Here is a 15544-nt window from a genome sequence, read left to right as displayed (position 1 = left end):
CTCTTCGTCTCCCTTGTCGGTCTTCAGCATAATGGCTCTTGACCAGGGGATTGAATCCCTCACAGAAAAAGCACGGTCAACCAGAGCGTCTCTGGATGATGTCTCGCGGACCAGGGCCTTGAAAGCTGCTCAAGCTCTCGTGCAAACTCTCACCACTCCTCGCGAGATTGTGACCGACGATCTAGGCATGGTATGGCAAAGAGACCCTTTAGCGTCACGTAAGGGAGTCTGAGGGCTGACAATCACCACAGCGCCCGGTAATACCTGCTTGTGCTCTCATGGGCGTCCAGCTTGGGGTCTTTCAGACCATCTGTAACTCAGAGGGTGGGGCCACCACACAGGAGATCGCAGACAAATCTGGCGCAAGTGTGATGGTTGCTGGTACGTTATCGCATCTCGCCCTGATCCCTAATCATGTTCTGGCGCCTTACAAAACTCAGACCTGATCATGAGAGTGCTCGCCTCGGCGGGACTATGTACATGAAGCTGGAGTGCAGCTATTCGTGCCCTCTTTGATTACTAAATTCATGACTGATCCTGCCCAGGAGGTGGCAACGAGATTTTCGTACGTCGCTCTGTTATTCCTAACACCCCAGCGCTAATCTCAGCCATAACAGTGAACTTGGCAATACCTGCATTGGTTCTGCACCTGAGTCTTTTCGTCGTAACGGCCACCAATTTCCACCATCTTTCGAGGACACCCCATTCCAGCTGGGGTTCAACACCAAGCTCAGCCTCTGCGACTGGCTAGGCGAGATTCCGTCGGTGGCTAAAGAATTTCATCAATTCATGGCATACCAACAGGCATCACTCCCAAACTGGGTGGACTGGTTTGACGTTGAAGGCGCTATACTGGATGGATACGACCAGGGCCAGCCAGAAATCACCCTCATAGTAGACGTCAGAGGCGGCGAAGGGCAACAGCTCCACGCATTCACTCTCAAATTCCCCCCATCTACCATCCGCGGCCGCCGTATCGTCCAAGATCGACCCAATGTCATCGCGAACATCGCTCAGCCTGCATCCGAGACAGGTATCCAGCCAATGGGCCATGACTTCTTCACCCCGCAACCTGTCAAGGGCGCACGAGTCTACTACATGCACTGGATCATACATAGCTGGTCGGATGAGCAAGCGCGCGCTATCCTAACGCATGTCGCTGAGGCCATGGAACCGGGCTACTCGCGTCTGGTTATCAATGATCGGATCGTCCCAGATACGGGCTGTGACTTTACAACAGCTGCTCTAGGTGTCATTATGATGTTTCAGTGCGCGGCTGTTGAGAGGACAGAGGGGCATTTGAGGGAGCTGCTCGCTTCGGTCCCGGGTTTCAAGGACTTTGAGTTCCATCATCCGCCTGCGAGTGCGGGTGGGATTATTGTCGTTACGAAGTAGAGGTTTGTCTCGAGATAATGACTAGGCATAGGTATTCTTACAGGACACTATATACATGGACATGGTGTGGTCTAGGGCAGGTGTGCAGGCAGTGAGCAAGCGGTGAGGCGGATCAACGTCTATGTAGGTATTTTTTACGAAGAATTCAACCGCCATTTTTTGAATTATAGGCAGTGGTCAAGTAGACTGTATCTCATCAACCCTGTCCCGAGCTCTATTGGGCAATCTGAAAGATTGTAACATGCGCCGGCATGGCGACAACCAAGCCCTAACCCAGTTTATCACTCTATATATAGCCGATATCACCAAATGAAAATCTATGTAAGCGGCCACAAACAAGATATGCTTCCAACCCAGAACCTTCCATGGCCAAATATCAAAACAAAACATAACCTACTCAAACACACTCACCTCCATTCCCAGCGCCATGAACATCGCCGTCCAACCTCTGCGCCTCACACATCCTCGCATAAACACCCCCTTGCGCAAGCAAGTCACTATGAGTACCAACTTCCACAATCCTCCCACCCCCAAAAACAAAAATACAATCTGCATCCCTCACCGTCGAAAGCCGGTGCGCGACGGCAACCGTGATCCGTTCCTGACTACCCGCCGCTTCAGCCAGCGCACTTTGCACCACCTTTTCAGATTCGGTATCCAGTGCGCTTGTTGCTTCGTCGAGAAGCAGGACAGCAGGGTTCCGGATTAGGGCGCGCGCGATCGCGAGGCGTTGCCTTTGCCCTCCTGATAACTGGCTTCCGCTGCTTCCGCCGCCTATGACCGTGTCCAGGCCGTCTGGGAGCGAGGAGATGAAATCCCATGCATTGGCGGAGCGGCAGGCAGATTCGATTGCTGCGTCGGTGTCTGCTTCGATAGGTTTGGGGTTAGGGTTAAAGCTGGAGTCCGGTATACCGTGCGAGATATTCTCGCGGATTGTGCCAGGGAAGAGGGTTGGTTCTTGCTGCACTAGCGCTACATTTCTGCGGTAGAGGAGCGGGTTTAGGGTTGACAAAGGTGTAGAAGAGTCGATTGTGATAGTCCCGTTTGTGGGATCGTAGGAGCGCTCTAGAAGGGAGATCATGGTGCTTTTTCCGCAGCCGGAGGCGCCGACGAGGGCTATGAATTTGCCGCGTTGGATCTGGGTGGTGTTAGTTTGGACATAGATACGGTCATATTTGCCTAGGAAGGAGGGGATACGCACCGATAATGATACGCCCTTAAGGATTTTGTTCTCCGGTGCCAGTGGGTACGAGAATTCGACGTCTTGGAAATCGATGAAGCGGCATCCTTCTTTTGGTCCTTCTTTGCGGTTGTCATCTGTCTCGCAGATTGTCCCGTCGAGCTTGTTGAGCCAGAAGTAGTAGTTGGCCGCTTGGTTTGCTTTGGTGAAGCCTGGGATGGATGTCAGTGGCTAGCTGTCATGATGTATACTTGAACCCTGGACGGAACTCACTACTGGCGAAACTGAATGCCAACGCGGTAGCTTGGCCGGAGAAATATGCGCCCATGAACGAAACCACGAACTGGTACAGACTGATTTCTCCATCGTTGATGAGCTTGAATCCCCACCTGTTGCACAATCTTAGCACATAACCTCTGCTAAAGCAGAAAATAAGACTTAGGCTCACCAGAAACCCAGAGCGAGTACAAAGTATTCGATAGATTGCGTAAGAGAGAACCAGCTCATCATGTGGAACATAGGCCTGCTCGTCTGCTTAATCGCAAGGTCAAGTTCGTCGGTATACTTTCTTAGCACCGTGCTCTCCAGGGCCAGCGAGGAAACAGTGCGGATTGCGAGAATGGTCTCCGACGCCACCGAAGCACTTGCTGACAGCCTTTTCCCAATCTCATCGTCCATCTTCGATTCGAGTTTTACACGGGCATAGCCTCCTATCAGCACGGGTGGTAGCCCGGCGAAGACACCAACCAGCCCTAGTTTCCAGGATACGGCGATGGCGAGGATGCTCGATGCCACGACGTTAATTGCGGACATGAGGACGATTGCCACAGTGAACCCCATTAGTTCTAGTATAGCTTGCGGATACGAATCGAGTTTGCTGATGAGTTCGCCGACGGTGTTCTCGGGGCGATCGAAGAAACGTAGGTCTTGTCTTAGAAAGGAGTCTAGGGTTTCTCGTCGCAGTTTTCTGCTCAAAGTCTAGAATACACGTTCGAGTTAGTGTTCTGACGATACTGAGCATAGGGCATGGGACAGGATCTCTACTGTGACCGAAGAAAATGATAAGGTCTTACTCACCTGTGCGATGGTATTTGTTGCCCATCCCATAATGAAATATACAACCAGAATGCCAAGCGACATGACGAAGAACATCAAGGCGATGAAGTTACCACGGCTGATGAAGTTGGGAGAGTTGAAGACGCTTAGTATATTACCGAGCAAGAGGGCTTGACCTGGGTTGACGGCAGCTGTGAGAGATATAAAGTGAGCAAGTGTAACGGCAGGCTATGCTTTAGGGCTGGGGCTGGAGGGACTCACCTCCTGCAATGCATGTAGCTGTTGTTATGGCGAACCAAAGCCAGATCTCTGGTGTTCCTCTCAAAAGCTTCCATATACTGTGTATAATGCCGATTTTCTCGTACATCTCGTAGTCTTCCCGGTCCTTGAGCGTTGTTCGTTGCGGCGTCTCAGCTGTCTGAAGCGCGGTAAAAGAATCGATACGATCGGCGTAGTCTTCGTTCTCCAGAGCTTCCCCGGGCATGGTCGTGGCTTCTGGACCGCGGTTATCTTCATTGCTGGTCGGTGCCAGGTCCTGCGCTTTCACAAGCGTAGCATAGACGCCACTCCTCGCTACCAGCTCTTCATGACGTCCTTGCTCCATGGTTTTGCCCTTGGACATGACCACAATGTTATCCGCATTACGGATGGTTGCTAGCTTGTGCGCAATGACAATGGTCGTCCGGTTGGCCGAGGCACTGTCCAGAGCCTGCTGAACAATCCCCTCTGCATGCGGGTCGAGCGCGCTAGTTGCTTCGTCGAGGAGTAGGATCTTGGGCTCTGAGATCACACTCCGGGCAATGGCAATCCGCTGCTTTTGTCCGCCTGAGAGCAGGCCGCCCCTTTCACCAATCCGTGTGTGGTATCCATGCGGTAGGCTCTGGATGAAATCATGGGCAAAGGCGAGCTTCGCGGCACTCTGCACACGCTCCATCTGCTCTGCTGGCGATGCTATCTCCCACTGCGTGCCTACGAGACCGTTGGCGATGTTCTCCAAAACACTACCGTTGAAGAGCACCGGTTCCTGAACTTGTTAGGAAAGTATGTTTTTTGTGCGTAGTGTTTTACCTGTTGGACTAGACGGACATTCGTCCGGAGCCACTTCAGGTTGAGCTGGCTGATATCCTTGCCATCCAGAAAAATACTGCCTCTAGATGGGTTATACCACCGTTCGAGCAGGCCGACTATTGTACTTTTGCCTGAGCCAGATGGTCCCTTATTCCATGATTAGTTCCTATAACAAAATAAAGTGAAGCCTGCTCACCACCAATGCTGTAACTTTGCCTGCGGGGATATTCAAGGTAAAATCATCTAAGACGGCGACATCAGGACGTGTTGGATAGCAGAAGTTGACCCCGCCCAGATCAACGGATCCGACAGTCTCATCAGGCTTGTCTCCTAGTCTGTCAAAGGGGTTGATCTCCGATTCCCTGTCAATGAGGGAGAAGAGCTCTGAAGCTGCGGTTGCCGCCCGGCTGAAGGTGACCATGTTCGGTGTCACTTGCATGACCGTGTTGGCAGCCATGATAACTGAAAAGAGAACACTAATGTCTTATTAGTGCCAGTCACTGCAGGCTTTTGGCATGATACTAACACAAACACGGTTCCTAGGTCATTAATCTCACCGCGGTTGAGCATGGCTAGGCCCTGCCAGAATGCAAGGCCCATACCTGCGTGGACGACAAAGTATTGGCCTCCAAACACGATCCCGTAAAGCTTGTTCTTTTTCATTCCGTGAGCATACGCATCTTGAAGGTACGTGTCATACTTGGCCATCACCCTGGGTCGCAGGCTGAAAGCCTGAAGAGTCCGTACCCCTCCGAGAACATTCTCCGCATAGCTACCGGCTTGAGCATAGATTTGCAGAATCTTGGTTTCGATCATGGCATCAAGTCCACCGGCTGTTCCAAGCACAATAAGCAAAAGTGGCACGATAAAGATGAGTATCAGCGTCAGCTTCCACTGTGTTATAAATGCAATCACAAATGCCGTCATGAAAGTAGCAATTGCTTGGATGACGATGCCGAGCTTCTCTGCTATGCCTGACTGGATGAGTTTGCCGTTTGTGGCTGCCTGCTGAGATATAGACCCAGAAGAACCATGGTCGTAGTAGGCAATCTCTTGACTCAATGCAGCTCTTAGATAGCTCTGTTGGACGTTTCTGGTCAAGTAAAAAGGCACAGTAGGTGAGGAGCGAGGTATAGACGTAGGTAGCGACTAGGCGGGCGATTCCTATGTAAATAAAGTAGAGTCTTGGCTGCATTAGCATATAGCCACAGCAAAATATGAAAGGTTAATGCTTACGCTGAACCCCTAACGGCCTCCATGAAATCATCAGGCGCATCAGCGTTGGAAAAGCTGACGTCGCTGAGCATTGATATGAAGTTCCCCATGACCAGGTTCACTAGGGCCGAAGCAACGCCTGACGAAATGGCAGCTATAAAAGCAACGCCCTCGAGGACGTAGATCTTGGCGTCGCCATAAGCGAAGACTCTCTACCATGTCGTCAGTCACTGATGTATTAGACAATAATGCGGCCAAGGTCCATTCATACTAGTAGACCATTTGTGCCTTTCTTCTTCTCAGCCGGCTCGCTCTCTCCTTTCTCGGAGTTGATTGAGATTGCGGTTTCGGTAGGTGCTTCGACAGGCTTCTCAGTCTCCTGGGGACACTCAGAAACAGCTGTCATATTGCTCGTTTGAAGGGTGATTGCAAAGGCAATGAAGATATAGAGTATATGCATATACTCGAAATTGGGGTGATGGAAGACATCTTTAAAGAGCTGCCTAGCATTTTATCGATGCTCGCAATGTTGTCAGGGGAGTTGATCAGTTTGCTCGCATACGCATACGAGGCAAACCGTCGGAGACTCGGAAGCCCGGAGCCAAGGACGGTCCGAGGCTGGGACTTGGCCAGTGAGACCGAGAATCCGGGACACTCGACCTTGACAACCATCTCTTCGAACAGACGCTTCATCTAGCTACCGACTATCTGGATTACTAGACGCCTGCACTTATTTCTATTTCTATCTAGCGCATATTAGTCTATACAGAGCTCGCTTGCTTGTGAGGTCAAAGTGCGAACACTCTCGGAGCCCGGAGCCCCGCAATCCCGCTCACTTCTCGATGGAAGAACCAGACCAGAACCCCGAGAAATTGGCTGTAGGTAGCTTGTCTCTTGATGTGACGCAAGAACATGTACCTGACACTTATTTTTTTAAAAAATAAGTGCTATCGATGCCGCGAGCGCAAGGTACGGCAAGACGTCATCCCTTGGGAACCCGAAGTAAATAGGTATCGGGCGACCATTAGTGTCTAATATCGTCCAGGTGAAATGTGACCGAGTGAGCCCGTGCTCTCACTGCATCAAGGCTGGGATCCAGTGCTCATATGCAGACCGGGTCAAGCCGCGTGAGAGGAGGCAGAGGGTTATGGTCTCCCACTCATAGTAAGTAATCGCTACTATAATATCAAACCACGGTCAGGAGAAACATCTTGCTAAGCCTGTCAAGCGATGCCAAGTTAGATGCAATATCGAGGAAAATCGACGAGCTCAACCAGAAGATCAGCCAATTGGGTCATGAACCCACCAGGAATACAGCCTCTATCAACATCAACCAAGAGGAGCGCTGCACTTCCTTATCGTTAACGCCAGCTTCTTCACTCGTCTCTACACCAGACCCAAGCACTCTGCCGTATAATCTTACTGATAGAAACTCTCGTGAAGGGCACGATGAGCATCCCCAAGGGGAACACGAAGGCGAATCATCGCTTTTTGCTCATGCTGTTTTCGCAAGTCGGTTCCTGCAGAGCGCCATTGACAACACGAACAATGCCGACTTCGCGCGCGAAATGAAGGCCGCGCTTGACGGCCTCAAGTCTGCGGCTCATTCTGGGAAAACACAGTTCGACGCCCTTGACAAACTGTATCCTCAGGCCAAGGCGATCGCACCCGGTTCGACCGCCCGCAATCTCCCCTTGCCGCCCATGGACAAGGTGTTCATGTGTTTGCGCATGGCCAGGGAATGCCCGCAGGTGGCCACATTGTGGTTAGGAGACTACATTACACCTGCCCATTTTAATGATTACTTTATCAAGGTTGCTTCGCCTGGTCCAGCCACTGAAGCCGACTTGATCATCGTCCATTGCGGTCTTTACTGGCTATTCTGCGAATGCTCCAAAGCCATCACCGATACGGTCATGAAGCAAGACTACGGCTCGCAGGCTCTCTTGTGCGAGGCAAATCTACAGACTGTCCTTGCCAGCCTTCACTTCTATCAGCCAGCAAATATGGATTCCGTCTGCGCGATGGGCATCGCGGTAAGCTTTTGTCAACTGAAATTATTAGTTCCAGCTAACCCTACGTTGAAGTCGCTATATTGCCTTCAGAAGAACAAGCCATTTGCCGCCTGGGGCTTCATCAATTCGGCTGCGCAAATGGTGCAAGCCCTTGGTCTACAGCATAACACGCCTGTCAGTACAGAGGGCGTTGAACAAAAGGCCCACAGGCGAAACGTGTTCTGGACTATATACATGACTGAGAAGATGATGTCGCTACGCCTAGGTCGTTCATCGACCTTTCGAGATCAGGACATTACTTTACCACGTCCTGGTATTGAAAGTACGAGCGGGACCTTCTTGTCCGAGTTAACCCCAGGCTGGATCACCATGGCCAGTATACAAGGTCGGATTTACGACGACATCTACAGTCCGGGGGCTCTGATGCAACCGCCACACATTCGGGCATCACGGGCTCAGACCCTCGCAGCAGAGTTAAAAACTGCCATGCAGCATATAGAAGACGTCCATGTGAGTTTGTCTTGATTATATACGAGACTCACGGAGTTACCTATGTCCCATTTGAGCAATAAGAATGACTAACTCTCCATAGAGACATTACGATGCAAACAAAGCCCAAATGTTAGGACTGGACTACCATGAGATAGCAAGGCGGTCCGACAGAGTCATTAGTCTTAGCATGCTTACACTCATCTACCGGAGCATCATTTCGAAAAAGCCGTCGGCATCCGCATTCTGTCAGGAGTGCATCGATGCTGCTAGAGAGACTCTGCAAGAGCACGACCGATGCGTTGCCGTGATCACCAAGGCGCGCGGAAAGACAATTCTCCTTGAGACGTACATCAACTGGTTGGTTACTTTCACTCGGACAGTTAGAAGCTGGATCAGGTGCTGACACTTACAGGTCTATCATCCAATCTCCCTTCATTCCATTCATCATACTATTTTGCCACACCATTGAGACATCTCAGGCTTCAGATCTGGAATACATGAGAGGATTCGTAGAGTCCCTCGAGTCAACATCAATGTCCCGACAAAGCACATACGACAAACAACGTCGTCTATTCAGAGCATTATACGATGTTGCGGTCAAGTACATCGAGGTCAAAACTCGTGCGAACGGCGGACAAATCGAAATGTCATGGGCGGATGCCACATATGGCTCTGATTTGTCATCATATACCGGAGTTGGGGTCGGGATGGGGCTTATGGGTGGATTGGATATGAATTTGGAAATGGACGTCTCAGGTATGGAACTTTGGAGTTGGTTCAGCACGAACCAGTCGATCATGAGGATGCTGGAGGATATTTGATATGAAAATTGGTTGGACGTTTTGATGAACGACTAACCGCTTAGCGAAAGCCCTAGAACGGATTACAACTCTCTCATATACTCTGGGTATTAAAAATTATTTGGTTAGACAGCTTCCAATTGCTTATGATAAGAATAAGTCTTGTTGAATACACTACGCCACGCAATACCTCTAACCCTAACGTTCGATTTGCCGAGAATGTAAACTACGTAGATATTAGCAACAGCTGCTGCGATGCTTCAGCTCGAGAGTCCCGTCCCCGGTATAGCACGAAGTACCTACCTAGTCTCGTATTAAAGCAAATCCAAGTCATGTTCGCTGTACTACGGTACCTTGCCAACCTAAAACTTCCCATTTGAGTTCACTCGCGTGTATGGGCACGCTTCGGGTACCACAAACCCTAAATGACTATAGCAACATTGAATTTCGGAACAGAAATTGAGCGCAGTAACATGGGACTATCGGCTACAGCAATTCGCAAGTCGTTTGCTTTAGCGGTAAAGGGGCATATGCTAATATATACCACGGACTCGGGGTTGCATGTTAGGGTTGGAGTGGTCGCTGTGCCCTAACCATACCTATATCCACCTACTCCGAATGTGCTGCCCTAAACTGGTTTGCTTGTTGGCGAGCAGGAATCCGTAGCAGGCCTGGGGCCCAGTACTCTTCTGAACTTGTCAGGGCTAACTGAAACTGCCATATGTTTTGGCGGCCACGATATGATGATGGCTTCGGCTACTCGTATTTTCTGATGAATACTTATTCGAAGAGTCACAGTTGATACAGAGAGATAATATTGTATAGTCATTTATCTAACGCGAGCATGTCAATTGTCAAGCCAAATACAAAATCCCACACCTAACTCTCATCCCTCCTATCCTAAATCTCCTCATCCTCTTCAACCCGCGCCGTGGTCCTGCTCATCCCCGTAGCTGGAAGCCTAAAAAGGCATCCCCTCAAAGGCATCGTTTCAAAGGCATTGCTTCATGCAGTCTAAAGCTTCTTCGCAACACGGTAGTTCACCGTAACATGGCACTTATCGCAGTTGTTCGTGCCATAGCTACCCTTGTGGTGGCCACAGGTGTCCAGGATCGACTTGGCGGTGTCGTAGAGGATCTGGCCGCTGACGGGCTCGTCGCCGGAGCCGTTGGTCGCGTAGATCATGTAGCAGTTGCCGACGGAGAACTGCGACTGGTCGTTGTAGGTGGCGGACTTGTCGATGTTGTTCAGCGCCGATTGGCAGTCTGTGATGCTGGGGGAGTTGCTGGAGCCTTTGCAGCTGTACGGAGGAACTGTTAGTATGTGGAAGAATAGAAGAGTGGAAGGGGGAGGGAGGAAAGATGGGGGGTGGGCGTACTTGTTGGTGTAGGCGAGGGCGCTGGTGGCGATGAGGCCGAGGTTGATGAGGGTGGTGAATTGCATCTTGGGAATTGGTTTGGAGTTTGGAAGGTTGGTTCTTGGTTCTGGAGAGTGTAGAAGGTTGTGCTTTGCTGAGTATGGGATCAACTTCGAGGGGTTTGACGGTCCTTATATAGCTTTTTTCCTCGGTCTTCAGGCCGATTCAGCTCTCGTGGCCAGTCAATCTCGTCGGCGGGTATAGGCATAACTCCGTCAAAGGATCAAGCGCCAACAATTGCCAGCTGACAATGGGCATGGCCAGCTGCTGAGGCTATTCCCCTCTGGTGGATCACTATCATGCATCGCCTGGGTGGATCCGGGCAAAATGTGCCTTGGGGCCCTGGGGCACGAAGATGAGACACCGAGCTGCATCATTAGATCATGGTCACAACAACACCGGCTATGATTGCTCGTGAGTGCGTAGGCTGCTCCAGGATTGGGTTTCATGGCGATGTTGATCACCACCTGTAGAGGTAAAGGCAGGGCAAGGGTAGAGTAGGCTGAGCTTTAAGGCGACAAGCTAAGCAATGACAAGCAACAGACTACTGCCTGCTGCCTACTCTGGACAGTGAGTTGTTGATTCCGCTGTTCAGCTTAACCCATCAAGGGTCCAGAGTAACCCATATCTCCGAAGACACCAGCGCTTATGTGTTGTATTAGCCACTCGGGCATTCCGGTGGGCGGCCTTGACCTTGTGGAGTACAGAGTAGCTGGGCTTACCTCCATACGTACCTTCAATATGGCGAGTGTCCCACATTTTCTGCACCTTCAATTCACACTAAGTCAGACTACAAAGGTACCCAGCTAAGCGCAAGAAGGCAGGTCCCTTGCTTGGCCCCGGGGCACCCGATCGCTTCAGCCGCAGCGTCCTTACTCGGAGTAGTGCGAGCTTTAGTGTACTCCGCATCTGTGCCTGTGGCAAGCTGGCCATCTCGGTAAACGTCGCTCAAAATGGAAAACAAGGGCGCCTGGCTCCATCATTCCAGCTGCATGCAACTCAAGTGCAGCAGGCCATCACCTTGGTAGCAGATTTGATGGTAAGCTGGTCGCATACCGAGCAGAGCCAACACAGGGGAGATAGGCAACGACCAAGCAACGACAAGGCTGAATAGATCCATCCTGGCTCGGTCCCGGCCGTCATAGGCTGTCAAGCCCGGAGCTTGATTCAGATGGCCATGTTCGATTGGCAGCCGTACACCTGGCCCCCACAGAGGGGACAGTGTCTGGATGTTGGGGGCCAAGGGCAAACATCGGCGATTGTGGACAGGAGAGCATTGAGGCTGTCAGGCTGGCTGTCACAGTGGGGCCGACGGGCGCCCGGGTGCAAATCAGGCTAATCCGGGGCCACAGGGGCTCTTTCCTAATCGGGCATCCTGGTGTCTTGGCCCCCGGGTGCCACAACGCTAGGCCAGCAGCAGTAAGATCGGCGTCCGCCCGCTAAGACTTTCGAGTCTGACGTTCGCTCACTCTCACTCTTGCGCTCTACAGACGTCCGAATCGTTTCTATCACTGCTGCAACAGCCGGTCTCCATGCCCTGCTATCCTCGCTCCAGAGACCGGGGCCATTCTGCCGCCGACTGGTGATCTTGCACTCGCATCATGTCTGCACACCTCCTCCCCAGCCATAGCCCGGACGGGCGCTTCTCCATGTCGGTCGATTCCGCGGATGGCTATGGCTTGTATCAGACGGAGAAAGAACAGTCCTTGATTGAACGGGTTTTGCAGCGGTCCTATCTCTTGTTACGGTCATTCAGATATCGTCACGGCTATAGGCCTCTGGGCCCGGCCTTTGCCCAGTCTCGTTCCTACCGACGCCTTCTCTTCCGACTAGCATACTATGCCTGTGTCTTGCTGTCCGCCATCTTCCTCCTTGTCATCCTCTTTTCTACTTTTTTCCCTTCATACACCGATCTTCCACCTCATTACTCCTCACTTCGCGATCGAGTTTCGAGTTCAAATCTTCCCGGCCGGGGAAATCCGCGCAACGAGACTGTGTTTATCGCGGCTAGTCTGTATGACCCCACTGGCCAACTCGCACGGGGCCACTGGGCCTCCAGCATCCTCCAACTCATTGACCTTCTTGGCGAGGACAATGTCTTTCTCAGCATCTACGAGAACGATAGCGGTGACGAAGGCGAAGCGGCTCTGAAAGAGTTCGACGACCGGGTCCCGTGCAACAAGTCTATAGTGTATGAGCACTTGGACCTCGATGAGCTGCCCAAAGTTATTATCCCCGGAGGTGAAGGGCGCGTCAAGCGTATTACTTACTTGGCGGAGACACGCAACCGTGCTCTTCGACCGCTTGATAAGTCTACCACTCGATATAACAAACTCCTGTACTTGAACGACGTGGCCTTCGATCCCGTCGATGCACTGCAGCTCTTGTTCTCCACCAACATCGATGATAATGGAGTGGCCCAGTACCGAGCTGCTTGTGCTGTGGATTTTATCAATCCTATCAAGTTTTACGACACATATGCCACTCGCGACATAGAGGGCTATAGCATGGGTCTGCCCTTCTTTCCGTGGTTCTCGGACACTGGCAGCGGCCAGAGCCGCAAGGATGTTATCGCCGGTAAAGATGCGGTACCCGTCCGGAGCTGCTGGGGAGGAATGGTAGCGTTCGACGCTCAGTTCTTCCAGCAAGACACAAGAACAAATGTCAAGATCGCAGGCGAAAGTCTTCCAGCTCGCTTCCGTGCCTTGCAAGATGAAAATCTCTTCTGGGACGGCTCTGAATGTTGCTTGATCCACGCCGATATTCAGAAGCCGCCACATACGGACGAGGAAGATGACGAGACTCAGGATGACACCGGGATCTACATGAACCCCTTCGTGCGGGTTGCATATGACCCCAAAACGCTCTCGTGGCTTTGGACTACACGTCGCTTCGAGGCACTCTACACCCTCGTCCATAACCTCGGCGATCACCTTGTCGGTTTGCCTTGGTTTAATGTCCGGTTGGATGAGGTGCCCGGGGAGACTGTCGAGGATGAAATCGTTGTGTTTGATGAGGAGGGGGCAGGTTCGCTGCAAACTGTCGAGCGGATCGCTAGGCATGATGCCTTTTGTGGGCGCCCGGGATTGCAAGTTGTCCAACCGCGGGAAGAAGGTAAAAAAGGCTGGCAGACGATACCGATGCCGACATAAACTTGTACATATAATAGATCTAGCATGCCATCTTTTGCCATGGACGTGGACTAAGACTGTGTACCTGGCACGTGACCAATTTTGGTCGGTCGTGCCTTCCTATTTAGGCTCAAAATTGAAAGGCTCTGTCTTGTTTCGCGTTTCTAACACCCATTTCTAATTCGCTCTTGATCGCCATTTGAATGGGGAGGTAGACATCTTTCTATATGAAATCATGCCAGGTCGCTACTTCAGCGCGTTATATCGTGCTCAACAGCCAGAACCAACCGTCGTCGCGAAGCCAGAATGGATAAAGCACAAGCATGATGTTTTTGGAGCACCTGAAACGCATCGAATCCAGGGGATCATTCTTTACGACAGGGACTTTGGAGAATTCACCGACTCCTGGCTTGAAAATCTCTGGCGCTTGCCTCATCGGCTTACCGTTGACACCCGATGCTGCTCGGTCGGTCGCGAAAGCGTGCCATACAAGTCCGTTCGGCAAAGGCACCGAGACGATCGTCGACGAGTCGGTACGCAAGACGTCAGAACTTGACGCTGAGCAGTTTAGCATCCGCAACCCTAAATGGGAGAACCAGATTTGCGAGATCCTTAAGCAGGTTATTCCCGATCTGGGTCTGGAAAGCGAATCCTGGCGAGGTGCAGGCGGAGCTTTACAAGCTGCTGGTTTATGAGGAAGGCGCCTTCTTTTTCTCACATCAGGACTCTGAGAAGGCGTCTGGCATGCTCGGGACCCTGGCCGTTTGTCTGCCGTCTAAGCATGAAGGTGGAGAGGTCATTGCCACGCATAAAGGCGAAGCTCGTACGTTCGACAGCTCGGCAACCTCCGAGTTTGAGTACTCTTACGCTGCGTGGTACTCGGATGTTCAGCATGAAGTGAAGCCAGTAACTAGTGGGTATCGAGTTGTTCTGACTTACAACTTGATCCATCGCCCGTCTACGGAAGTGTTGAAACAGCGCGATTCGGCGGCCATTGAGCTTCAGAATGCACTAGAGTCGTGGAATCAGCAATGCCAGCAGCAGGCTCGCGATTACTCGGTCATGGACGTACATCATTCATCGCTGTTCTCCAAAGCATTGTCAGATCGGTTCTCGCTTTCCCTTCTCTGCGGGCTGCACCACAAATACAGCATTGCTGATCTCAGCTTCGCTCGCCTTAAAGGTGTCGACCAGCTGCGTGTCGGTGAGCTACAGAGGGCGTGCAGTGCCCTTGATATGCACCTGTGGCTTACAACAATCGAAAGAAAGGTTTGGGGTTCTGCCGCCGAAGGATACAGAAGGTCATCGTCCGATGACAAGCGTGTTTTTCATGAAATTGAAGACAAGCTCGAAGACACCTCACTTCTCAACAATATAATCGATGTCGACGGCAAGGCTGTGGTCAAGGAGCTAGAGATTCCGCTTTCCGATCTAAGCTCTTTGTTCCTGGATTCCTATGACTTCGAGGGCACTCCTGATGAAGAGGACTCCACGGGATGGGATTTCAGGGTAATGCAGGGGCGGAAGCAACTCATCACTATCGCAAGGCTGCTGCCTTTGCCGTTCCTTTGACATTCCATCTGGCATATGTGTTTTATTTTGTCGAACAAGATCAACGCCCATTGCCGGTTTCATGGCCGAGTTGAGACGTATGATCTTTGATCGTCCAGATGACACGATACTCCGCAACGAAATTGTGAAACTATGCCAATACGTCATATCACCGCCAGACGAAAAGGAAGGATTTTCCCGATACAGACGGAGCCGCAGTACTG

The 15544-nt window shown here is 51.5% G+C and overlaps 6 protein-coding genes across 6 annotated transcripts; 4 read left to right on the top strand and 2 right to left on the bottom strand.

The window, feature by feature from the left end:
• Positions 1–31: 31 nt before the first annotated feature.
• On the top strand, positions 32–1395 carry BDW74DRAFT_172693 (uncharacterized protein; the record flags this gene model as incomplete). The annotated part of the gene is made up of 4 exons (XM_073727630.1): positions 32–190; positions 252–381; positions 487–565; positions 618–1395. The coding sequence occupies 4 exons, from the start codon at positions 32–34 to the stop codon at positions 1393–1395; spliced, it is 1146 nt and encodes a 381-aa protein (XP_073589950.1).
• Positions 1396–1574: 179 nt separating this feature from the next.
• Positions 1575–6320, bottom strand: BDW74DRAFT_184667 (ABC transporter ATP-binding protein; the record flags this gene model as incomplete). The annotated part of the gene is made up of 12 exons (XM_073730868.1): positions 1575–2533; positions 2597–2787; positions 2849–2964; positions 3024–3553; positions 3653–3822; positions 3893–4655; positions 4700–4846; positions 4896–5175; positions 5226–5779; positions 5838–5883; positions 5936–6126; positions 6186–6320. 12 exons carry the CDS (start codon positions 6318–6320, stop codon positions 1793–1795), a joined length of 3864 nt encoding a protein of 1287 aa, XP_073589949.1. The 3' UTR covers positions 1575–1792.
• A 741-nt stretch (positions 6321–7061) lies between these two features.
• On the top strand, positions 7062–9242 carry BDW74DRAFT_172691 (putative C6 transcription factor; the record flags this gene model as incomplete). Its single annotated transcript, XM_073727629.1, has 5 exons — positions 7062–7078; positions 7143–7950; positions 8002–8439; positions 8522–8778; positions 8834–9242. The coding sequence occupies 5 exons, from the start codon at positions 7062–7064 to the stop codon at positions 9240–9242; spliced, it is 1929 nt and encodes a 642-aa protein (XP_073589948.1).
• A 588-nt stretch (positions 9243–9830) lies between these two features.
• Positions 9831–11271, bottom strand: BDW74DRAFT_142550 (uncharacterized protein). The gene is made up of 2 exons (XM_073722744.1): positions 10600–11271; positions 9831–10521 (listed from the first exon to the last, which is right to left on the bottom strand). Exons 1-2 carry the CDS (start codon positions 10662–10664, stop codon positions 10236–10238), a joined length of 351 nt encoding a protein of 116 aa, XP_073589947.1. The 5' UTR covers positions 10665–11271; the 3' UTR covers positions 9831–10235.
• Positions 11272–12108: 837 nt separating this feature from the next.
• On the top strand, positions 12109–14399 carry BDW74DRAFT_142548 (glycosyltransferase family 69 protein). The gene has a single exon (XM_073722743.1). It carries the CDS (start codon positions 12240–12242, stop codon positions 13788–13790), a length of 1551 nt encoding a protein of 516 aa, XP_073589946.1. The 5' UTR covers positions 12109–12239; the 3' UTR covers positions 13791–14399.
• BDW74DRAFT_172688 (2OG-Fe(II) oxygenase) lies at positions 14096–15341 on the top strand (the record flags this gene model as incomplete). The annotated part of the gene is made up of 2 exons (XM_073727628.1): positions 14096–14389; positions 14436–15341. 2 exons carry the CDS (start codon positions 14096–14098, stop codon positions 15339–15341), a joined length of 1200 nt encoding a protein of 399 aa, XP_073589945.1.
• Between the last annotated feature and the right edge of the window lie 203 nt (positions 15342–15544).

The sequence above is a fragment of the Aspergillus multicolor genome (assembly GCF_047715735.1).
Source record: "Aspergillus multicolor strain CBS 133.54 unplaced genomic scaffold BDW74scaffold_1, whole genome shotgun sequence".
In the NCBI taxonomy this organism is placed as follows: domain Eukaryota; kingdom Fungi; phylum Ascomycota; class Eurotiomycetes; order Eurotiales; family Aspergillaceae; genus Aspergillus; species Aspergillus multicolor.
Note: the sequence above shows the minus strand (reverse complement) of the source record. Positions and strands in the feature narration are given on the sequence as shown.